Source organism: Pogona vitticeps, chromosome 3 (assembly GCF_051106095.1).
Source record: "Pogona vitticeps strain Pit_001003342236 chromosome 3, PviZW2.1, whole genome shotgun sequence".
NCBI classification, from domain to species: domain Eukaryota; kingdom Metazoa; phylum Chordata; class Lepidosauria; order Squamata; family Agamidae; genus Pogona; species Pogona vitticeps.
In genome coordinates this window covers 188,673,403-188,699,253 of record NC_135785.1, presented here as the reverse complement: position 1 = coordinate 188,699,253, position 25,851 = coordinate 188,673,403, and the positions used below count along the sequence as shown (strand labels likewise).

At 40.5% G+C, this 25,851-nt stretch overlaps 1 protein-coding gene across 1 annotated transcript in view; it reads right to left on the bottom strand.

The window, feature by feature from the left end:
• Positions 1–25,024, bottom strand: part of LOC110076753 (organic solute transporter subunit alpha) — a 31,255-nt gene extending 6,231 nt beyond the window's left edge. Inside the window, exons 1-7 of the mRNA XM_020789209.3 lie at positions 22,678–25,024; positions 19,582–19,733; positions 17,392–17,465; positions 14,424–14,582; positions 9,647–9,758; positions 8,528–8,674; positions 2,286–2,391 (exon numbers count right to left, since the gene is read on the bottom strand). Coding sequence (XP_020644868.3) covers positions 2,286–2,391; positions 8,528–8,674; positions 9,647–9,758; positions 14,424–14,582; positions 17,392–17,465; positions 19,582–19,733; positions 22,678–22,762 — 835 coding nt within the window. The 5' untranslated portion in view covers positions 22,763–25,024. The remainder of the gene's footprint in view (positions 1–2,285; positions 2,392–8,527; positions 8,675–9,646; positions 9,759–14,423; positions 14,583–17,391; positions 17,466–19,581; positions 19,734–22,677) is intronic.
• Between the last annotated feature and the right edge of the window lie 827 nt (positions 25,025–25,851).

The following is a 25,851-nucleotide window of genomic DNA, read 5'->3' as shown; positions in this document are numbered from 1 at the left end:
CTGAGGACAGTTTGGTTCACTCCAGCAATCACATTGTGTGACTGCTGGAAAAAAAGAGCAAACCAAACTGTCCCTGCAGCATACTAGACAGCAGGACAAATGCCCATCTGATTGATCCCTGAGATACCAGCTTGGGGGCAAAGGAGGCTTTAGTGGAGACAACACAGAAAGAAGAAACCCCAATACTTGGCTTTGGGGTGGTTGTTCTTTCACGTTAATACCTTCCTTAGTGGCACACTAAGGATCGGTGACTAGGATTTTAGGCATTAAAACATCCCTATGGCTGTCTGAGGAGTGTGTAGGCCAAGTAGTGGAAAAATTAGTGGACAGGTCAGTACCTCCTCAGGCCAGAACATTACAACAGTTACTGGCCCATGCCCCACGGGACTTCATAACTATTATACTGTAGTTGTGATTTTTGAAAAGGTAGCACTTCACTTGCCATTTCTCAAAAGTAACTAAGGTTGGTTTTAAAACCATCTGAATGCTTCAATCCATTTCCATGCCAAAACACACACACTATCATCTCCTCAATGCCCATGACATAGCATAAGGCATAAGTATAAAATAAAATCAATAAAAATAAGCCACAATTGTAATGTAACTTAGTTATGCGTTGGTTGTTGGAAAAATGCATTAATTGAAGATTAATTGGGTGTCATTTTTTTTTCCGGGGTGGGAGAGCAACTTGTTAGCTTCTGTAATCATAGTAATGACTTACAAACCCTGGCTGTAAGATACCCTAAACTGGCCTCTTTGAAAAACAGGATGAAGATGTAAAATAAATAACCATTAAGAATTCAAGTGTTACCTCATGCATCAAATACCATAATCTTAAACACATTTATCTAGAAGTAAGTTCCATTTGTGCCATCATGGGAATTACTTCCAAATAAGTATGCTTGAGACTACAGACTGAGGCTGTTTTCATACAAAGGACTTAAAACTGTGTTTGAGCTTCTCTCAAGCTATTTATATGAACTGCTGATTGCTATAAAGATGATATTAAAAAGTGAAATGGAGGCACTTGTAATTCAAATGAGCAATCTGGCCAGTGTAAGTTATACATTTCCATTACAAAACAAGTGAAGCAAACTAAATGTGAAAACATCTTTTACAGTACAATCCTGTGCATGCTTACAAGGAAATAAACGGCACTGAATTCTGTAAAGCAGCATAGCAACTGCATCAACAGACCAGAGAGTGGAAAATCTATGACTGGTTCTTTTGCAAGTCTACTGTTGGGGAGCGAGTAGGGATGCTGACCAATGGGAGGCTTCACCTGTTCACCCTGTGCCCCTTTTCTAATTTTAATAACCCTTCTCACTTGTCATTCAAGGTGGCATTGCAGATTGGACTACAAAACGGCAGAATGCTTTGTAAACCACCCAGAGTGGCCTTAGTAGCCAGATGGACGGTATAAAAATTGAATGAATGAATGAATGAATGAATGAATGAATGAATGAATGAATGAATGAATGAATGAAAACAAACTCTCCTCCTCCACTGTCACAGTTAAACAAACAGAAGGTTCTTGCCATTCTATTTACGTATCTTTTCCAAATTTACCTCTCTTCAGTTCTGCAACTACGACAGCAATATCCACTACCTAAGCTTCCACTATCCAATCTAGCTGGACCATTGTGCTACAGTCCTATCCCCACTGAACTTGGCAGGACATACTTTTGAGAAGACACCAGTAAGACTGCAGTGTTAGCCTGCAGGATTATCTACAGCAGAGAGGAAGTCCCATTGGTTGCTGAGGTGTGGGTGGGCAAGTACATGCTTGCTTCACGGAGTGGATCACTCTTTGCTGGAGATATTTAAGAAGAGACCAGGTGGCCACTTCTCAAGGATGTTTTTAGCTGAGGATAGATTACTCTCCAAGACCCTCCCAAATTTTCAGTTCTATACTTGTACTGTTTAATATACTTTAGATGATAGCCAACCACAAAAGCATCGACAGGGATTTGGGGGAGGAGGGGGGTGGAAATGGCATGGTAAAATAATGTGTATACATCACTATAACAAAATGCATGTATCTGTACACATTATGAGAGAAAAATCTGTGTAAAGTTGGGGAGAGGGGAAAGCATCCCCTTGCATTGCCCCACAGACACCCATGGCCAGCCCATGAGCATTCCAGAAGGAACTGCACACTTTTGGTTTGGTTTGGTTTGACCCCTACTTAGCATGGAATGTTCTGATCAGTGGCCATTACAAGTGAAGACACCAGAGCAGCTGCTTCAGTTCGTCAAAAACCATTGAAATAGCAAGTGACTTACAAGCTCCTCTTGCTGAAGATGAAAGTGGGGGTGCACAACCAATTACCCTTTGCGTAGCCAGAATGTTAATGATTGCTGATTGGAGCTGAGTCAGAATAAGGATAAACTGCAGTAAGAAAAAGAGAAGACAAGAATCATATTAAGTAAGAGGCCATTTTGTTTCAAAATAAGAGGCCATTTTATTTCAAAGTGAAAAGAAAGAGGCAAGTCCTCTTTGGGGGAATGACTCAAAAGAGTTATACCTTTGGAGTAGGTTCCTTGGAAAATCTTACGCTTAAGAAGAATTGAACAATCATAGGATGATGCTCTAGGACCCTGAGAAGCCTATGGGTTTTACCTCCACTTCATAATGGATAGCATCAATGTAACATTATATTCATTCCTGTTAAACATAACTTTCCAAACTCTGTTTCTGGAGGTGGCACAATTAGGGTGCCACTCTGCTTGGCCCATACTGGGCAAGGAACTGATGTGGGGGGGTATTTATTTATTTATTTATTTATTTGGCTTTTACCCCACCCATCTAGATTCAAACGAATCTACTCTGGGCAGCTTACAGTCCGAGCAATATAAAACAAGAATTAAAACAGACAATATCCAAACAAAAAAGAAAAGTAAGCAAAGTCCAAGATGGGAAAACACATGGAAATAAGTTGGGGGGGGGAGGCCTGCCTGAAGAACCAAGTCTTCAGCTTGTTTTAAAAAACTCTCACCGAGGGTGCCACACAAATCTCAGGAGGCAAGAGGGACCACTGCCAAGAAGGCCCAGTATCTAGTTCTCTCCTTCCGGGCCTCTCTTGGGGTCAAGCTCCTCAGCCGCCTGGCCTGGCTAGGTTGAGTGACACAAGTAGAGCTAGGTGGGAGCAGGCACTCTGCCAGGTATCGAGGTCCTAAACCATTTAGGGCATTATATGTAAGCATTAATACCTTGAAGTCAATGCGGAAACGAATGGGCAATCAGTGTAAGGCTGACAGAGTGGGGGAAATGTGATGGTATTTTTTCACCCCAGTTAATAGTCAGATCGCCATGTTCTGGACCATTTGTAGTTTTCTCATCAATCTCAAGAGTAGCCCGACGTAGAGTGCATGACAGTAGTCTAATCTCGAGATTATGAGCGCATGGACCATAGTGGTGAGCACCCCAACATCAAGATAGGAGCGCAGCTGGGCAATCCGCCGTAGATGTAAATGGGCAGTATAGACCAAAGATGCCATTTGGGACTCCATGGTAAGTGCTGGGTCAAGATGGACTCCCAAGCTGCGGACCACACTCTTAGTGGAGGGAGTCACACCCCCCCCCCAAAAAGAGAGGGAGCTTCCCAAACCACTGATAGGAGGGGCGCCCACCCTCAAGACCTCAGTCTTGTCCGTGTTCAGCCTCAGTCCATTCTCATGCACCCACTGCTGAACAGCCCACAGGCAGCGCTCAAGGGATGCAACGGCATTCACCGCTGTTGGAAAAAAGGAGATGTAGAACTGAGTTTCATCAGCATATTGATGACACAAAGCCCCACACCCCCGGGTGACCCCTCCCGGCGGCTTCTTGTAGATATTAAAGAGCATTGGAGAGATGATCAAGCCCTGCAGCACCCCACAATTGAGGAGCCATGGGGCCGATACACTCTCTCCCAGCTGGACTCTCTGGGAATGGTCCCCCCAAGAAAAACCAGAGCCAGGCAAGAACCAGGCCACCAATCCCTGACTCAGAGAGCTACCCCAGGAGGATACCATGGTCGACTGTATCAAAGGTGGCTGAGATATCAAAAAAAACCAACAAGGACATTTTGCCCCTATTGGCCTCCCTCAGTAGGTCATCAAGCAGGGCGACCAATGCCATTTCCATACCATGATGTGGCCTGAAGCCCAACTGGAACGGATCCAGGGCACTGGTTTCATCCAAGAGAGCCTGAAGCTGATTATATATGTTTAGGCTACTTACTCCTGGTACAGACTGGAAGTATCTATGGAGAAAAAGAGCTGGCTACATAGCTCAGCTAGTTGGAGCATTTGGCAGAGTGAGAGTCAAAAATTCCTTACTGTGCCTTATAGTAATTTTTTTTTCATTTTTATTTTTAACAAGGGGGTGACAAAAAGGAAAAGTGGAATTGAGGTTAATGGGGAAGAGGAGAAACAATAACATACTAATGTCCATTCTATACCTATTGCCATATCAAGATTCCAAGTTACTCTATTTACTCTTTTCTGCCTTCCATGTTTAAATGCTCGTTTCAATATATGCTATTCATGCGCTGCCTGTTGATTCAGTCCACTTGTAGAATAAGTCCCATCTTTCTGTTGCCTTTTGTAAAGGACAGTCCTTCATCACTTCTGATAAAATATCCATTTCCACTGTTTCCCGTATCTTCTCTATGAAATCTTCTTGTTTTGGTACCGTCAGACTTTTCCAATTTTTGGCATAGAGAATTCTGGCTGCAGTAACTATGTATATAACTATATATTCCTTTGACTTATCTATGTTATCAGGTATCATAATAAAAACAGTTCTGGGGTTAATGGCACCTTACAGAGCAATATTTGTTGCAGCATAGCATGTACTCTTTTCCAATACCGTTTCGCTACTCTACATGACCACCACATATGATAATAGCTTCCCACTTGTGCTTCACTTTTCCATCACAGATTTGATACATCTGTATACATCTTCGACAGTTTTTCTGGAGTCATATGCCACCTATAAAACATCTTGTATATATTATCCTTAAAATTAACCGCTCTTGTAAGCTTTATATTACTTTGCCATATTTTCAACCATTGATCAATATCAATATTATGCCCTATGTTTTGTGCCCACTTGGTCATACATTCTTTAACCATTTCATCTTGCATTTTAATTTAATTATCCCAATAAAATTAATGTCCTGTTTTTGGAGTAATGCATATCTATCTGATCTGTGGTCATAAATTTCTGCCCCCAACTTCGCCCATTCCTTCCCCTCATCCCCCCAACCCCCTCTTCCTCCTTTTTCATTCCATTCAGCTTTCTGATGAGAACAGTCTCTCTCTTTGGTGATGCTGTGATGCATTCAGTGGTTTGTCCAGTTGATTTGTCCTTCCTCTCAATCTTAACATATAATCCAAGAAGTGTTGCCTTAATATCTCCCTTAGCTTCCGAGATTTGGGCCTTGATTTGATTAACAATGTTCAACTGAATTTCCTGAATACAGATCTTGAAGTAATCCTCCATTGTCGGTTTAAATAGTAAGACTCAGTCTATCTCCTTCTTTCCCAGTCATAGCCATAAAAGTCAAGCAAGTTAATTACTCAGATTACTCTCATGATTTATTAGCCAGCCCGAACTCATACTCCTGCGAAGACCACTCCAATTATAAATCCAGCCGTAATAAAGATGTTGTTTAGTTTGTAATCCATCATTGTAGCTCAATGCAGAGTCACTTAGGATTAATTTGATCAGAGTTATTTAAAGTACTCAAGTCTCTAAATTATAAAAAGCCAATTTTCCCATTCATTGGGGTAGAGAGGTTGAGAGAGAGCAGTCAAGAATTAGCTTCATTTTCCATTCTTCCTAGCTGTGACACAGTAAAAAAATTCCAGCGTTTCAGGGTTACCAAAGTTCTTGCCGCCTTAAGATCTTTCTCCTTAATATCAGCCTCCAAGAGAAAAGTCTGATCTATTACTTCTTGTACCTAAATAGCAGATTCATTTAATCTCTGTTCCATCAGATTGTAAATCTTCACGCCTCCCCTCTGTCCCGGCAGCTACTCATCATCATCATCATGGTGACTTAATGAGACAGTTGCATGTAGGAAGGAAAACTCATTCCGAAAGCCAGATTGCCATCTGAAATTTGGCGTTTCCAAGCCCCACTTGCTGCAAGTCCACTCTCCCATAGAAAACTTGCCCCTCTTCTCCTGGGGGGGGGTCCGCTGACTCAGATTAAAACCCAGGGGATCCCAGAGCCCTGGGAATTCCCCTGTTCTCGCTGCCCGTTGGAATTAGTTATTTATAAAAGCACCTTGCTACTGTTACTTTTTATTTATCTGACCGCCGAAGAATTGATGCTTTTGAATTGTGGTGCTGGAGGAGACTCTTGAGAGTCCCCTGGACTGCAAGGATAACAAACCTATCAATTCTAAAGGAAATCAACCCTGAGTGCTCACTGGAAGGACAGATCCTGAAGCTGAGGCTCCAATACTTTGGCCATCTCATGAGAAGAGAAGACTCCTTGGAAACGACCTTGATGTTAGGAAAGTGTGAAGGCAAGAGGAGAAGGGGATGACAGAGGATGAGATGGTTGGACAGTATCATCAAAGCAACCAACATGAATTTGACCAAACTCCGGGAGGCAGTGGAAGCTAGGAGGACCTGGCGTGCTCTGGTCCATGGGGTCACAAAGAGTCGGACACGACTAAACGACTAAACAACAACGAAGCCACCCAGAGACCTTTGGGTAGTGTGGGTGGCATATAAGTTAGATAAATAAATAAATAAATAAAGTAGAAGCAACACTGTGTTGGATGATTATATCAATGGCATATACTGTTGAGCATTCAGTTCCCACAGAGACCAATCAGTTGCTATGAGAATCCCCACAAACAGGAGATGAAGGGGATATCGTCCTCCTGCTCAAGCTTGCTAGGGACCTGTATATGGCCACACCACTGGAGAAAATAAATTTCTATAATCACTAGTAGCAATTCATAACGTTATCCAATCCTCTTTTAAAGTTGCCTAAACTAGTGGACAATAAAGAAAGCTGACATGTAAAGAATTAATTTGTTTACAATATGGTGCTAGAGGAGAGCTTTGTGGCTACCTTGGACTGACAGAAAGATGATCAAGTGGGTTCTAGAGCAAATCATGCCTAAACTATAAGAGATGGATTGACTCCATAAAGGATGCCACAGACTTGAGTTTGCAAGAGCTGAGCAGGGCAGTTGAGGACAGGGCGTTTTGGAGATCACTCATTCATAATGTCACCATAAATTAGAGGCAACGTGATGGCATGTAACAACAACGAACTAGTGAACATCATGATCCCCTGAGAAAGGGCAAAAAGATAGTCAGGATATATTTACATCCCATTATTTTTAATAAGAACAAGATCCATCTGATTTATAGGGTTATCTAACATCATAATTACTGAGTTTGGTATCCTCTTGACCAGTGGCTCCTAACCTTGGGCCCCCACATGTTCTTGAACTACCCCCAGAAGCCTTCAGCACTAGCTGTATTGTCCAATATTTCTGGGAGCTGTAGCCCAAGAACATCTGGAAATTCACGGTTGGGAACCACTGGTCTAGATCACAGCAGTGATGATAACTGCCAGCCAGCATGGCCAAAGGCCAAGAATGATTGCTGTTATACTCTGTTACAGCTGGAGGGTTCCACTTTAGGAGAGGCTGCCCTATATGTACTTATTTGGGTGTGTACCCCATTGAACTCAATAAGAGTTATTTCTGAGTAGATGTGCTTAGGACTGCACTGTTAGCCCAAAGCCAATATTATGTGGGGAGTGGATCAATGAATAAATAAATAATAACAACTTGCATAAAATAACTTATTTACTACTAAAAAAATTTAAGAATCTACTAAAATAATTTAAGAATCTTGTTGTGGCTAACATATATCATATCCTTTAGAGCAGTGGTCCCCAACCTTTTGGGGCTGCAGACCGGTTGGGAGGAGCAAGTTCCATGTGCAGGGGGGCGTGTCACACCTGCGGGGGGGGTGTCGCACTCACACACTCGCAGCACCGGGCCACAGACCCGGGATTGACGACCCCTGCTTTAGAGGCTCACCCTTGAATGTGAACATTATATTGCCACAAGACATACCATACCCCACAAAACTTTTGTCATGTCAATGAAAAGGAAACCCCCCCCCCAATGTGCTATATTTAGTAAAGATTTCATAGACTGTGAACATTCCATGCTCTGTTGCCACCCCATCATTTAAGAAACATTTTTTTACTTAATTAAGGTCTTAAAAGGTGGTGGTGGGGGAATCTTCTAATCAATGGGCTTTATCTAACACCATGGAAGTAGCTAAATTTCTTTTTGTGCACTTGTCCCACAAAACGTAACCCAGAGAGTACCTCAAATCTGCTCCCAAACATTGTTCCAGGAACTTGTCCACCCTTCCATAGGAAATTTGTATGTGTATGTGCAAGAGAAGAGTAAATGAGCAATGCCCATTCTACTGATGGACCTACTGGCGCCCTCTGACTCCTCTTTTCCACAGTGAAGTCTTGATTTTCTCACCTGATAAAGTGCAAATTTAGGAATAATCTTCTTGCAGTTAAGGAGAGCCCGAACTTGTTGAAACATAATTCCAACTGGCCACAGGGCAATGATTGTAAGGACTGCAATGAAGCAGTTAATCCATATGGCAGCTCCAGTGAGAGATAACTGAAACGGAAGTTAAATAGATACACAGATTGCAGCCTGTTACATATTGTCTTCTGCTTTCAGACAACTGTCATTCACATGGGGATACATATATATATATATATTCTTTTAAATCTAAGTAATTCTTAGCAGTCTCTCTTGTCAAGCTCTATGTGAAGATGCCAAAGAAGCAGCTGTGTTAGTCTGTTTCAGTATGTTGGCAAAATTAAAAGGGGGTAATGGGGAGACAAAATATTGTGGCACCTTAAGTGTGAGCGTTTCTAGATCTTCTTTTGAGTCGGCTGTACAACTGTCATTTTAATGTGATGGATCAGGTGCTAGTCCTGAATGCTGTCAAACACAGTAAGCTTCAGAACCTTTTGTTCTGAAGCAAAAGCTTAGTACTGGTGACTGCTTAATTGACTGGTCTGAAAGTGGACTTTAAAAGATTAGCATACCATAGTTTAAAACCATATGTGACTAGAGATTAGGTGGAAATAAGGGAATAGAGTATGGATGGGAAGAGGAAGGTGGTGATCCCTGTTATGGAATCATTTTGACATGTGAATTGTGATGTGTTTTGCAAAATTCCTATTCTGAATTTCGATGCTGTGTACTTTTAGACTGTTAAGAACATTTTAAAAACTATTTAAGAAATGTAGTAGTCTGAAGTTTTAAACGAGAAAGCAACAACTGTAAAAGGATCAGCAGAAGTGGGACCAGAGGAAGAAAGGATTGGCAGAAGGAGGACCAGAGGAAGAAAGGAAAGTGGGGATGTTGGCTGGAATTTAACTAGCTTTGCATCCAGTATGATGATTAAGTTATACAGAGCTGAAATGCTTACTTAAGAGTGTCTAATGCCTTTGTTTTCCAAGCCAATGGTGATTTATGATTACATTCTAATTGTCATGTTTAGTTTAAAGCTGTTGACTACTCAGATCTTTGCTATTATGCTCTGTTGATGTTTGGTAAGTATGTCAAATGTTCACTTACATCAGAAAGATTGTAGTTTCCATTTGTCCAAAGCACTATTGACAGAAACATTAGCACAGGGCGGAGGAAAGCAAATTGGAAGGTCCCCAGCTTCAGTAAAAAGAGGGTTCGCCTGTCAAATGGACCAAGTGGAGGTTGATTATAAACCCCTATTTAAAAATTTGTCAAAAGCTGAGGTAACCATCTTGAATTACTGACATCTATAGAGATTTTGCCATAGCAGTAGAAAGGGGATGGAAATTACAAAGCATAATATGCAATTTCTTGAAATATGCTGAGTCAAATTTTGTGCATGTAGAATGGGTACACCATAATTAACTGAATTTACACATGGTGTGGAAATTCAGCCAGAAGTATCCATTATTGTACTGTTCTTAGTAAGGCAGTAAAGTTATTGTCTAGCATTTTGACTGATGTGTTTTCTAAAGATCTACTCAGCCTAAACAAGGTAGGGAAATGTGTAAGTCAGTCATGGAGCAGTATACACAGGCTCTCTTTATGAGCATGAGTGCTCCCTCATTCCATCATTAATACAGAAGCAGGTCATGTAAACGGTCTGTGGGTCACACACACTCCTTTTCTGAAGATCAAACATGATCCACAAATGGTACTTCAAGTGCCCAAAGTAAGCAGGGGAGCTGAAATAGCTATAAAATTGAGAAACATTTCATGTAGGGTGGAGAAGAAACAAATGTCCATGGCTTTGGATCTCCAGGAAGGGCAGAACACCAGACGGGGGGGAGGCTGGTGGTCTGCTGGCCACAATGATCAGTCTACCTTAATGCCAACTTATGTCTAGCTGTCTTTTAATGACCTCATTGACCAAAATGCTTTGCTCAAAATGAGGCATTTAAGCTCGGGCAGCTGCTTTTGATAGCAGTTGGGGCTTTGCAGATTGCACATACTATATACCCCATTTCTTCCAAACCTGGAATATCAGGCTTAAAAACTCATCTGTGTATGTTGGCAGTTAGAACTGGGGAAATTAATTTGTTAATGCTGGAGAGGGTAGAATTTAATTCATTATCTTATCCTCAATTAATCTGCTAAATAAATTTTTAGTTTTTAATGGCTAAAAAAGTAGTGGCTAAAATCCTTCTGATATTTCTATGCATGTCAAGCCAACTGGCTGTAAAAGGGTTTGGGTGTTTGATTCCCCATTATACTTTGCAGGAGAAGGGCCAATCTTGGACAAGCTGCACACTCCTAGAGTGCCCCCTAGAAGAAGGGAATGGTGACCCACTTCTAAATCTTCTCTACCTAAGAAACTCTGGAAAAAGTCACCATAAATCAGACTCAACTTGTCAGCATGTACTTCTTCTGACAGCCAGTACGGTATAGTGGATAGAATGGCAAATCTGGTATATCTTGATATATCTTGATGCCCTAGAGCAAATTTTGACAGTGAGGGCCACACCAGATATTTTTAAGATTTTTGAGGGCCGAAGGAACAGGAACGTGCGTGTGGGCGTATGCGTGGCTGCACGCATGCACACCCCCACTCACCCCCACAAACATGGATGCTCACCATGCCCATTCACCCGCCCACCCGCCTGCGCACATGTGCTCCCGGGCTGAACAGAACAGTCTGGGTAAAATAGCAAGGCAGGCCAGATGTGGCCCATAGGCCATAGTTGGGAGACCCCTGCCTTAGAGGTCAACTCAGTCAGTTTGGGTGCATGAGAACTGATACTGTTAAGTGAGTGTGTATGAAACAACCAGCATTTTACAATGTGATCAATAGTCTCTGTGCCCTGTTTCTTCCAATCCAGAAGGTTTACAGTAGTTTTTAACAGTACTGAATGAGAAGAGGTCTACTGTCTACCATCTTCACTCACCAGCACCTCCCTGAAAATCTCTGTACCCTGTGCCCTGTTGTAGCAACCTGCTCAGCACTCACACTTACGTTTTCGTTTCCGCTCTTTATTTAGATCTCCAACATCCTTTGCATTGCACTGCAGACGCTCTTGTTAATGAAGGCAAGCTGCTATTTAATGTACTCTGTGCTATATTAATGAACTTTGGCTTAATATAATTGCTCAATTAATACAGCCATAATTGCATTATAATGATATAATTATAGTGGCAATTTTACTCCTGCAAATAATTACAGAACTATAAACAGTACAAACGAGTGTACAAATGAGCCGGCAGATTACCTTACCTTGCTGTCTGAAGGAAACTAAAGAACTGTTCAAAATCAAGAATATAGCAAGCTGCTGACAGCACCATAACACCATGCTTCTGTAACTTCTCTACTCTGTGAGGGCCAGAAGAGTCAAGGCACTGAAAGATGTGTGACTGCATCTTCCATGAATTTGCTTACATTTTGATTTCAAAACAGGGCTGTGGAGGAGGTAATAGTGCTACAAAAGGGTATGTTTGGGTGTTTCCTCCCATGCTCTTTTCACAATGTAAAGGCTAAACTGAAAGGGACCCACAGTGCCATGGTAGAGAACATACATAGCATATTGATGGTCTCAGGTTCAATCTTTGGCAATTCCCATAAAAATATCAGATACAAAATGATATGAAATACAACTGCCTGAGTCTTTGGAGAGCTAGTGCCAGTTGGGATGGATAAAAACATTAGGCTTGATATTAAAAAATAGTCTGACCCGGAAAAAGACAGATTCTTGACTTATCGTGAATATAATAATGATTACTTGTTATTACCTCCATTCTGACTTACAGCAACTTCCCCCAGTCCTAGGATTTTCTACATATAGGGTACTCAGAATTGGTTGATCATTCCCTTCTCCTGGGACATCCTGGGAATTTGCCCAAGCCAGCTCTTCTCCTGGCAGCCACAGTGGGGACCATCTCCCAATCTCCTCCTGGGACCTTATCTAGCCAGCCTTGCTACAAAAATCTTTCTTTATTGACAAAATGTATATACCATGCTAATATGATGTTATCTCAGGGTGTAATACACCAAAAGAAGTTTAAAATGCAGGGAGATAAGAAGGGTAGGGCAACCCAGAGCATCCCATTTAGAAGGCATGACCCTTCCCCCAGACTTCCATGATTGCCCCAGCAGCCTGGTCTAGCACCACAGGAAATGGCAGTGGTAGACCAGGTCTTTGGCCCAGATGGCTGGTTTTCTGTAGCCCATGCCACTGCTAGACCAGGCCACTAGGGAACAGGAAAGGCCCTACTGGGGCAGCCAGCACAAGTCTACCCAAGGCTTTATAGATATGGCCTCTGGCCTGGACACAGAAGAGTGGCTAGTCAAACAAGGTGGTGCTAGACCAGGTCTCCCTTATTGGAGCTTGTCTACTGAGGCCTTGGATAACCAAAATGTTTTTGATTTGTTTGTGTAGTTCTGACAGTGCAACTCATTCCCAGTGGATAGATACTGGTAGGGAAGATACTGGCAAGGTGTTTGGTGCTCTACTTCTCATGTTATTTCCATGCCATGAATTGTAAAGTTGATTTGCAAGCACATTATGCACTGCTTGCCCTGATAGTTAGTTGTTCTTTGTGGCTCTGTTAAAACAGCTGAAAACCATTCAAAATGTATCTACAGGCTTTAAAAAATGAAAACTGCATAAAATATTTGTAACAATTTAAGACCACATAAAACTATATATGGAAAAACATACACAATGCAAATTAGTTAGTGTTTTACCTGTTATCAGGCTCACAATTTGACCCAAAGACATGATATGCAAATTGGGAAGTATTTGGAGGAGACATAACAGTATAAGCATCACAGACTATATTGAGACAGCACAGTACACAAGATTTCTCATGCCACAATCCCCCTCTGCTCTGGAAGGTTAAATTCAAGCATTAAAATACAGCAGTTGGTCTTTAAGGTGCCACAATGTTTTTGTCTTCTTTATTTTTTATTTTTGTTTTGTTTTGCCTGATAAATTAAATTGAAAGACACTGAGCTAAATTTAGAACCTTCCCTTTCTCTAAAATAACACCTTGATTATCGCAATCCCTTTCCAGATACAATGTTCTGCTTTGATTTCCAAGTGACATGCAGGGTTTGGCAAACACAGAGAAGATCTTGAATTAGGAATCAGTCACTTAATCCAAGCATTTCTTTCCACAGGCTTGCCTTCTTTACATAGAAATCTCAAAATTAAACAACAAGCAGGTGCACTTGGAAAATGGTAGGATGTGCCACAGGGATGTAGTGTGTATAAGATAGATCCACTGTTTGTAGAAAGCTTTAGGAAATTAATGTAAACATTAGAGTCTAATATTTGCCACACTGGGACATTCAGCATGCATAACTAAGACTGACAGATCTCACAGTGCTGGCTGCACTCTCAGGAAACTGCTAGCCTTCCCTGTGTCTCCAAGCAGTGCTACAAATCTCAGGGTGAACAGGGCTGACAGAGGGCAACATTTCATTTTATTGTGTGTTGTAGCATTAATGCCTGGGCATCCATTTCCTCCCCACTCCCAATGGGCACCAGGGCACACTGGCTCAGCACAGCAATGTTGGCCTATTTGTTTCATGTATAACAACAAAAATGCTGTTGTATAGTTATGCCAATGGAAGGGAAATGGCAGCACTCAAATTCCCCTTAATCAACATATTCTTGTTTGGGTTCCTCACTGCACACCAGTCCACCAGCATAACTATGCAACAGGATTTTATCCTATTTTTTTCAGGAGGTAGTGTGAGAAATTTGCATTGCCAGTCTCAGTTTCCTATGACTTGACTCCTGTGACTCAACATGTCTAGGTAAACAGATTAACCTCTGATTTCTCTCATGTAGCCCCTTGAACTGGTTGATTTTAAAGGGAAACTCACTTGTTGATACGTATATGTGGAAGGCAGAGGCAGTAGCAACAGCAAGGCCCTGTGCTTATCTTGAAGTAGTCATTCTCAAAACGTCTGAGGAATAGTTTTTGACCTCCACACTCTTTAATCATCATGAGCAGGAACTTGTGGATAACTATTGCAAAAAAACTAGCCAAAACAAGAGAACCGTATGTTAAAATGTTAAAACATGGTATAAATTTTTTAAATTTAAAGAGGGGCAAATAAATGGATGGATGGATGGATGGATGGATGGATGGATGGATGGATGGATGGATGGATGGATGGATGGATGGATGATTCGTGTTTGCCACCAGCAATGGGGGTGGTTTGGAGTTTATTGACCTCATCCAGTAAAAATCTTTCAATATCTCTGCTTTGGAACCTCAGGAGAGCTCAAGAAAAAAGATGGAACTAGTCCTTAAATTATATAAGGAACAGCCATGGCACTTCCCACCCTTCAGTTTAACCCACTGCAACTAGAAATCTCAAAATTAAACAAGAAGAAGAATAAAGAATCTGCAGAGGTCTCTGAACTGATTCAGCATATTGTTATAGGAGTAGCAGGGGAATGTGTTTATTTAATTCTTTTTTCTCTCCTTGGCCTTCCTGCTGATCAGTTTGTCACCTGCAGGTTGCTAGTAGCTCTACCTGGGTGATGGCAGGGAGACAGATCAGGTACTATTATTATTTGCAGTTTACCATTCCCTACCCTCATGGAACTAATAACAGATCTCAGGATGAGGTTTTGTTTGAGAAAATGAGTGGGAGAGAATGACTTAAAACACCCCTTCCATCAATGCCATTGTACTAATTTAGTTCACATTCCCTGCAACTGCTTTTAAGCTGACCTTTTGGGGGAAAAAATAGGTGATCATAGATTTTCTGCATGATTGAGAGTTTTAATAAAGTGTCTGGACTACAAAGGTCAAACTTCTATTTAGCACAGGAATATCTCCTGGCATCAGATTAGACAGCTTGTAGTGAGCTTTACCATACAAGAGCACCTGTATGGGGCCGTGTGAGAGCTGAAAAATAACCTGGTTCTGCTTTGTAAGTCATAATATTTGTCTGGGCCCTGTCTTTATTTCACATAGCCAAATGTCTTTGCAACCTCTTAGTTACAAAAATCAAATATTAAGGATCCTAATATACTTAGGATGTTCATAAAATCAGTCATAACTAAATCCCATTACTTAAAAATCTGTCTTAGCAGTAAGTAATTGACCATGTTAGTACAGTAGATTCATTTCAGTCAAACCCAGAGTTTATTTGAAAAAATCAAAGAGGCAATGGTGAACAGTAGCATTAATATAAGTGAAGTACAACTGACTTTTCATTAACAGAGAACAAATAATGATCCATTGAAACATCTTGCAGACATTTCCAGAAGTGATCCTCCAGTACTTCCCAGATACAATGTATATTTAGGTTTTTCATTTTACATGCAACCAAAGACAATAGCAACAGATGCTGAAAGAGCTCCAATGTGGGGGATTGTTTCAATGCTGATTTACTTATTTTCAGCAGTTTAAAAAAAGATTTCTGCATTGCACCATTGAGAAAGGATCAGAGAAAATGTTTTGGGTCAGAATGAGAGATGGACACAAACCAATTTGGCCGTTCATGCTGGCTCGTTTCTTGGCTGAAGAGGATTTCGGTGATTCCCAGCTCCACCTCCTCTGGAGGGTGCCCACTCGGAGTGCCCAGAGGAGGTGGGGCAAGGAAGCTGGGGCGCTGCCTCTGAGTGGGCACCCACTGGAGAAGGCAGGGTTTACAAGTGTAAGTGTAGAGAAGGTGAAGTGGGGGAAATTAAATGTCCAGCACTTCAGCCATCCAATCTTACAGGATCTTCCTGGAAGCTTCCCATTATCTCCTCAAACGTTTTCTCTATTATTATTATTATTATTATTATTATTATTATTATTATTATTATTATTATTATTATTATTATTATTATTATTATTATTATTATTATTATTATTATTATTATTATTATTATTATTATTATTATTATTTAAATTTAAATTTAAATTTAAATTTAAATTTAAATTTAAATTTAAATTTTTATTTATTTATTTATTTATTTATTTGTTTGTTTGTTTGTTTGTTTGTTTGTTTGTTTGTTTGTTTGGTAAAGAAGGCATCATAGACATAATGTCCTGCTCTTTGGAGGCAAGAAGACAGAATTACAATGTCCTTCTTGACACACAAGAGGATCACATTTACTGGGGAAGTTTCCCTAGTTTCTTATACAGTGGTGCCTCGCTTAACGAGTGCACCGTTTAACGAAAAATCCGTATAGCGATCCCTTTTTGGGGATCGCTATACGGATCAGCCCCAATCGCCGCACTCGCTTTGCGACGATTGGGGCTCCGGCAGCCATTTTGGCTCCAAAATGGCCGCCGGACGCGAAAACATCGCTGGAGGGGTAAGTTTGCACACTTATTGGAACGCATTAAACTAAGTTTAATGCGTTCCAATAGGTTTTACTTACCCGCACAGCGATGTTTTCGTATAGCGAAGGTTAATCCGGAACGGATTAACCTCGCTATATGGGGCACCACTGTACATGTTTTCTGCTAAACTGTAACCCACAAGTTCCTGGTGTAGATGAGCTCTGTTGCTGTATTGCTTCAATTCAATTGTCAGCCAAAGGAATCTGAGGGCTTTTAATATAAACTAAAAAAAATATAACTCTGTCATGCACACACACACACACACTTGCCACTGACATACAGTACAGTTCTTTTATCTAGTTGGCAGTTTCTCCGCTAGCAACAAAGATTGAGTTATTCTTCTCATAAAGCATGACCTGATAAGAGAATGTGTTTCTCTGGAACAAGAACAAGATCTTCCATCTGCAAAATAACTATACATTTGCTTAATGTTAATGAATTATAGAATTGAAGCAGCCCTGCCTTCAGAAAGGCTTTAAGAACAGAGGAAGAAGACTTACACTGCTGCAGTAAAATCTGTGAACATTGTGGAGCGAGGAATCCACATCCCAATACATGATGTAGTCGCTATCACCTGGAGAGGGGGAGGGGGGAGAGAGAGAGGTAGTAAAATGGCAAGAGATAAAACAGACTGTTGGAATTGTAGTGGATGAAATCCATTATCTACTGGATTAAATTACACTGCCTTGATTCTAAACTTGGATCAATTTTTTTTACTTTGATCAGAGCCATAGAAAAAGCATAAGACATAGGAAAGTGTCTTTCTAAAATTGGGATATTGGAATGTCTCCTCCTTTATGCCCTTGGCATTCTCAGAATTTTTTAAATTTTAAATTATTAAAATTATAATTTGTATCGATTTTAGAACTCTTTAAGATAAGTGGGAAACTATATTGGAAAGTCATTGAAGGTGTCCAGAGAGAGGATTCTCCACACTCTCCAGCTGGCATCATGCCATTTTAAAACAAATGCATTTTATTGTTGAAACTCTGCACTATTGCGATCAATGCATTATGCTTTCCGCATAATCCTGGCAAGTTGTTGCTCTGTATGAACTCTTTAGCTTACACCCCTTTTTTGTGGTCTCTCCCTCTCCCTTCCCATATACCTTCCAGGTACCATCCAAGACCTATCTGTGAGTGTGCTGTTGTGTAGCTTCCCTCATTATGAGGGAACTTTCCATTTTAAATCTCTTTCTTGCTTGACCAAATCCCATCGAGGCCATTCTACAATGCCTAGCTGCCACTTGGCTTTCCCTGCTTATTCATTAGTTCTGACTATTAATGCCAAACTGAGAACAGTCCCTTATTATCTCCTCCCCCATTTCTAATCTGTTGTGCAGTCGTTCAATCCTGAGCTCTTCATTCATTTATTTTGGCTTCCCTTCCTCTCAAAATTGTTGTTTCTCTCTGCATCTCAGCTAGATTCCCTCAACTGCCTCCCCCAAATTTTCCATTCCTCCCAGCATTTTAGATACATATTCTTTCTACTCCACTCATCCCATGGGCAAGATTAGGTTTGCCTCAGTACCTTTCCATCCACTTCCTTTGGCTGAGAACCAAGAGTTCAATGAGATCTGTACCACATTCAGTGGTTACAATGTTGGGCTGAGCCCAGGAAACCTGGCTTCAAATCCTCACTTCAATGTGAAATTCACTGTGCAACTTTGTCTTACTTTGATCTACCACACAGGGCTGTCGTGAAGATAAAATGGGGAAAAAGAGAGCCATCGCTTGCTAGTTAGCTTGGAAAATCAATAAAACACCTGACATGTCTCACAGAATTGTGGGGAGGAGGGGCAGTCACAGCTTGTTAATTGGCTTGCGATATCCCCTCTTCTCCCCAATATTCCACTGCTCTGGATATTTTGTTTTTCTTGTATCTCCCCCCCCCCGTTTCAAGACAATTCTTTTTTCTGAGTAACCTTTTCCATGCATTCACTATATGCTGTCCACCTGTCCATCTGCCTTGAGGTCTTGTTTCTCTGTTAAATAAGACCCAAAAGAAGAATGAAAGAAGCTGCATGTTCAGCCTGATGCAGGATCCTCCCTTACTCCGCTACCACCCTGCTTCTTTACCAAGCAACACTATACAAAAGCTTCCTCTGATGAGACTAGATGTAAAATGGTTAACGTATGTGAAGCCACAGGAGAATGGGCACAAGCCAGACAGTAATTTCCTACATCATAACTCTCACTGGAATTAATGTGGGATTGGAGGGCAGGGTTTGAATATTCCAGTTTGGGGGAAAAACAGGATTGGGGCTCAGGTTATAATGAGCTGACAACAGAATGAGCACAATGACTTGTAGACCAGTGAGGCTAAAGCAGTCTTGAGTACTCAGGAAAAAGTATAAGTTGTTAATAGGACAGATTACGTGCCCACATTGCTCTGTATTGTCTACTCTTACTGACATCTGTTTTCCAGGCTGCTACTCAGAGGTCCCTAACATCTCATGCTACTTGAATCACTGAATGGGAGATGCCAGGAATTGAACCTCAGACCTTCTGGCAGCAAAACATGTGTGCAAGTCCACTGAGCTAAACTCCCTTCCAAAGAACTGGACAACTCAGAAGTGCCATAATAGATACATCCCATGAGTGCCTTTACTGTGAACTGCTATATCTTTGGAAATAATTGCTCTAAATGAGGCCTTTCAGTGTTGCATTTCATTTATTTATTCCACTTACTGGTGCAGCTGCATTTATCCAAATAAAAATCGACCTTTTAGATGATGGGATTTTGCGGTAGATGTAGAAAACCTCCTCAGCAAACACAAGGTTGGCTGCCAATGTCATTAAAGTTAGCATGGCAAAGAGCAATATTCCTGTTAAACCAAGGCCTGAAGGGATAAAAAGGTGTGAATTGGCTTCGGTATTTTAGAAACAAACAGATATGTTTAACATGTACTTTGCCTTCTTTTTTAAATAGAATAAATAAAATAAAATGAAGAATATAGTTAACTTATAGTCAAGGGCCTTACAGTTTAATTTACCAGAGTCATAGAGCTCCTGGCAAATAATTCCTTGGATAAACTGACTGCCGCTTAATAGTCCAGAAAGGAACATAACAAAAGATACAAAGGGCTTGGCTAGATGGCCAAATTGAAGCAGGCAGGATCTGGCTAACTAGGGTTGCTTAAGGTCAGTTAAGATTGGATAGGAAATCATACTGAACCCCAAAGGACCCTGTTTAATACAGCCAAGATCTTCTTTCACTTTAAAAGGAAATTGTTTCATTTTAAAAGGTGAGAATTCTCAAGAAAAGCCACTTAATTTTAAACTTCCATTGGGCTCTCCTTTGGAAGGCAGGGTGGGGGAGATGTTTTGCATTTATTTTTAATTGTTCCTAACTTGTCAGCCATACTTTAAAAGGGTTTTTTAAAGACTTGACAAAGCAGCACTGATTTGCTGTGTCAGTTAGCAACTACTGAAAAGAAACACTAATCTTTACCTCTCTTCCCCTTCAAAGGTGAATGACAAGGAAAATATACTGTAAAGGGAAAGCTTCTAATTTTTCAAAATGATTAAAGCTGGTTGTTTCCAATTAAGTGGCTTCTTCAAAGGGACAGCTAGCTAGCCAGTTTGGTTCAATCCCAGCAATCACACATGCTGGAATCAAACCAAAGCAAGCAATCCAACCTGCACCCCCCAAAAAGTAGCCCCTGGCAGGGAGCCAGAAAGGTGCAGGTAGGAATGCTCTGGGGTGAGGCTGGTTGGCACTTGCACTTACATTGTCTGGTCATTGGTAAAAGGAGCAAACTAGCCAGGCCCCGGAGTGGACCAAACAGTGGAACAAACGCCATGTATTCAGACACTAAAAGATTATTTCTCCTTATAGCAGAACACCTCTTTGTAGTTGCGAATGAAGTACCCATCACTGCTTGGAAAAGGTGGCATCCTTCTAATGGTGGAAAGAGGCAGAGGAATTGTGAAGGAGGTGGATTTTGGAGTTTTCAACAGAAGGTAGAGACTCGGAAAGAACACAGAGTTTCTAGCTAGTTCTAGTGTGGTTGTTTTGCCCCAAAACCTGTATATTCCAGTTATTTTTCTTTCGGCAGGGCTCACTTTTAGTTGCAAAGCTCCAGTGTATTTTAGGAAGGAGACAGCTGAGGAATTGTTGTTATAGAACAAAAACTGGAAGGCTGGCCTTACCATTAGGCAGTGAATCAGTCACATCAGGCAGATGGTTTACTGTAAAGCACAGGTAGGTTTTCTTTTGACATTCTTAGGTAAGCCTCTAGTAGCCAAGATATGTTTGTAGTACGATCTCTAGTTTTTCTTCTTTTTCTGAACTTGGCTGGAACATTTGGCACATATATGGTTAAAGTCTCTATTGTAAAATTTGAGCATCATTTTGCTTGCATGGGAAATTAGTGCAGTTATCGTCCAGTGACTGCAGTCCTTGGTGTCTGCTTTTGTTTGGATTGGAATATATACTGTGGCCTATTGTTTGTTTTCTTCTTACATTCCTGTCAGAATTTTGAGCACCGGTAGCTTGAAATAGTTCTATTGATAGCAAGTCTACTTCTGGTGATTTCCTTCTTCTAGAAGCCTTGAAGAAACATTTTACTTCACTTTCTAATATTGTAGGATTTTTTATGAAAAAGTCTCCTGTGAAGGAATCTATCATCTTTGCTATTCTTTTGTTTGGCTTTCCAGTATATTATTTCCATCTTTATTTTATCTTGATCAGACAACATATTGTCCTGTTGACCTTTCAGCATCCCTAATCTTGGTTTAAATTTCCCTTTAATTTCTTGGATGTTATGGAAAAGACCTCTTTTTTTCCATCATTTCCTACCTCTTGGCAATGATTAGTCATCTACGAAAAGTCCTCTATGTCATATGTCTGTATCATAGGTACAAGCTGTTGAAGAATTGCATTTAGTAGTTTGACTTTTTATATCACTTTCTACTTTTGCTTTGTACTGACTGGCAGTGAAACATTTTAAGAGTTCTGTCATTTGTTCCTTGAAGCTCTCCTATTCTTTCAACTACAGCAATAATCTTCTGTATTTTTTTTCCTGATAATGTCTCTGGATTCCATTCTGGATTGTGGTCAATTGAATTTAGTAATACAAACCTGTTCTTTAGAAAGCCTTTAAATTTCTCAGGAATGTTATTTAAATTATATTTTGGCACTATTATTCTTTTAGGATGCAACTACACTACAGACCAAATACCAAATACTTTTCACCTATGTGAAAAAAACCATCCCTAGCTAACAATTTTATTATCAGATTTGTAGTCCATATGGGGAGAAAAAAAGACCGAAGAAGGCAATTCAAAAGTAACAAAAACAATACTTTCAAAGGACCCAATAAGAAATGTACTACTGTAGTTGCACTGACAACCTACATACCATTCTGTATAAACCACACTATTTACTTTGGAATTTACTATTTAATTAACAAATTAAAACACTAATTCAATGGATTAAAATCTTCAGTTTAAAATAGCATTAATTCAGTTTAAACTTTAACAGCAGTGAATTAATCTCCCTATTTCCAACATGTAATGCCAACAAACTACAGTATTTTTCAGACTTGACATTCCAAACCCTGTGCATTCACCACTAATCTCAATGTGCCTCCCAGGAAGGCAAGAGAAGGTTACTACATTTCAAGTATCATCTAAAAAGTAGGTCAGTTCAAAAACTGCAATTAAAAGGCTTCCCTTAAATATACACACACTTTTCTTTTTGATCTGCCCAGGCTAACACTCAATGTAGGATCTTTTCTCAAAAGACTGCTGTTGTTAAAAATCGAGTGTACAAAAACTTACTTTCCAATATTATTTTGGAGAAAGGAGGTCGATCTACAGAACAGTCAGGATCCAATGTGCTATTATTTCCCACTTCTTCCATCATAAGAACCTTTTTTCAGGAACTCTTATCCCTCTCTCTCTAGCCGAAGCAGTCTGCCTTCTTTCCTTTCTCTGATTTGACTGCTTCTTCTAGTTCCTTTTTGTTCTTCAGTCAAATGCCAATGGCTGAGTTCTCTGGCAGCAGATTCGGAAAGGGCAGTATTTTGATGGTCAAATATCCTGCTACTTTTCTTCCATAATTCTGCAAGATAAGAAGTAACAAAACATCTGCCAGAGAAACATGACAATTAAAGACAAAGCATCAGCGACTCCATAAAAAGAGGCTATGAATCAAAACAGAGAAAAGGAAATCCAAGAGCAAAGGGGCTGTTTGATCTCACTAGGATGTTAGGTGTGCCACACCTTTTCCACCAACTGTTACTGGTTTCATTGCCCTCAGCAGGGTACAAGGTTGAAAAGAGCAGTTTTCCGTCTCATTGTGTACCATGATCTGTATAAAGTGTCACGGTTTTAGGAATACTCCTTTTCACTCAGTCTGAACAGACTAGTAATTCTGTTGTCAATTATTATGCCACCTACAGATACTAGGAATACAGGAAGATAGGAAGCAGCCTCTTAATTAATCAGATCATTTGTCCATTTAGTGTGGTATTTTCAATTCTAGTTTGTGAAACCTTCCCATTAATTTTCACACTGGCAGGTTACACACTCTCCAAGTAGCCACTGGCACCTACACTTTTAACCTAGCCACAATTTTTTGTCACCTGGATGACATCATCTAAAAGGACAAGCACCCCTGAAATCTCCACCACATATTTTGTATAAAGTTTCTTTGCCCCAAGCTGGTAGCTATTTTATATTAAGCTCCTCAGTGAATAGCCTTGTATGATATGGATGCAATTTTTTTTTACTATAGGCTGCTCAATATCTCTATAGTTACTCATAAAATTAAATAATCATGAGAGTTTGGTTCTGAACAAACAAAAGAGTATTGTTCAGGAAACAGAGTTAAGTCGGAGGAAGGGAAAGATCGATTCCAGGGTTTGTGAGATAAAAGATAAAATGATTGAAAAATTTAAATATATACCTTTATATTGAAATTCAAACTAAGTACAGTACTTTCACAGACTTTCTACACATCACTATTTTCAACTCTCTATCACAAGACTATTCCAAATTCTTCCACAGACCCTTGACTCTAAAATAGCTGTCTCAGACAGATTGCCTAAAATAGACTAAATGTATTGATTAAATAAAACACGTTGATTAACTCTCACCTGCCCAACGCCACTCAATTAACACACTGTTCTGCATTCAATATTCTATTATCTATCTGCCAATCATACTAGCATTCTTCCTATGCATGTTCATTAGGACCCTCATATCCGATATCTGGGGTTTCACTTACCTGCCGTTTACTACAGCGCTAATTACAACATACAAGAGTGTCCACTTCTGGCCTTTGTCCCACCTTCTTGTATGAAGGTCTAGAGGGGCGGGGTATAAATTTAATAAATAAATAAATAAATAAAATATATATTATATCCATGATTTCAAGTATCCATGGCAGATTTCCAGCAGGGGATGGTAGCCATTTTAATTTGTTGAAGCAAAAACAACAGTCTTTTGGTGTCTTAAAGACTTAATGATTTTTACACAGCATATGTGTTTGTAGGCTTTTAGCCCATTTCTGAAGATCCATCTCAACACAGTTTCTCCTTGAAAAGAAGAGCAGTCTTGGAAAGTGCCAGACATACGCCCCATCAGCCCAGCTTTACTCCCCATTCACACAAGTGCTGGCCACACCCTATTGCAGAGAAAATCTGATAACAGAAAATCTGATATTGTGGAGAAGCCCTCATGGGTGTGCTTGTGGGTATGTGCATGTGCACTCTGCCTTCTTTGATGAAGTATGAGAGGGGTTCAGAATACTTAGCTCCCCTTTGTTTAAGAGTGGGTGATAAATTCCAAAATACTGGTGGAGGAGAGGTTTGAACCCACACCCTTCCCCACCACACAGGCCCCTTGCAGACTGCAACTATTTCCACCTAAGAAGCTAATCTGGCTGGCCATGAGACTTTGGGACTTGAATAAAAGCATATTGTTTTGGAACTACGCACGAGAAGTTGAGTACAGACTGAGGAAGATGAATTATCATTGCAAGCTCACTTTATTTTTTGTTTTCCGCTTTATTTTCTTAATGGTCTAATAAAGGAAAAAGGAAAGACCATATATATTTACCTGTTCTTGTGTTTGTTTTGCTGAAGTATGTTTTGAGCTCAATATGTTCAGTGAAAAGCAGACTCATGGAAACGGCTGAATGCATATCAGTAAGAAGACGTCATGGCTTACATATGAACAGCCCTGAATGAAAGAGTAAGAACATATCATGCTGTTCTTCGCTACAGTGGTGCCTCGCTAGACGATGATAATCCGTTCCACTGAAATCGCTGTTTAGCGAAATAATTGTCTAGCGAAAAGCATTTCCCTATTGGAATGCATTGAAACCTGTTTAATGCATTCCAATGGGGAAAAATCATCATTGTCTAGCGAAGATCGGCCATAGGAAAGCCGCTTTGCAAACCGCCAATCAGCTGTTTAAATAGCTGTCTTGCGAAGCTTAGGTGCCGAAAACACCCGTTTTGCAAGTGCGGAGGGAGCAGTCAAAATCGTTGTCTAGCGAAAATCGGTTTGCGAAACAGGGACCAAACATTGTCCAGCAAAATTCCCCCATAGGAATCACTGTTCTGCAAATCGCTATAGCGATCGCAAAAAGTCAATATCTAGCGAAAAAACTGTCATGCGGGGTAACTGTCTAGCGAGGCACCACTGTATAGCCATAGAGGCTCTTCTCATCACAAAGATTCTCTGTCTAGTTTAAAATTGTTAATTGCCAGTCTTGGTGTGTCCCCAAGCCAAAATGCACAATACCTGGGGCACCTGACATAGAAAATTCCACAAGGGCTGTAACCTGCCCGTAAACATGGAATAACAATAAATCAAATAGCAAACAATTTGGTTGTTGTGGGTTTTTCGGGCTCTTTGTCCATGTTCTGAAGGTTGTTCTTCCTAACGTTTCGCCAATCTCTGTGGCCGGCATCTTCAGAGGACAGGTGTAGCATTGTCCTCTGT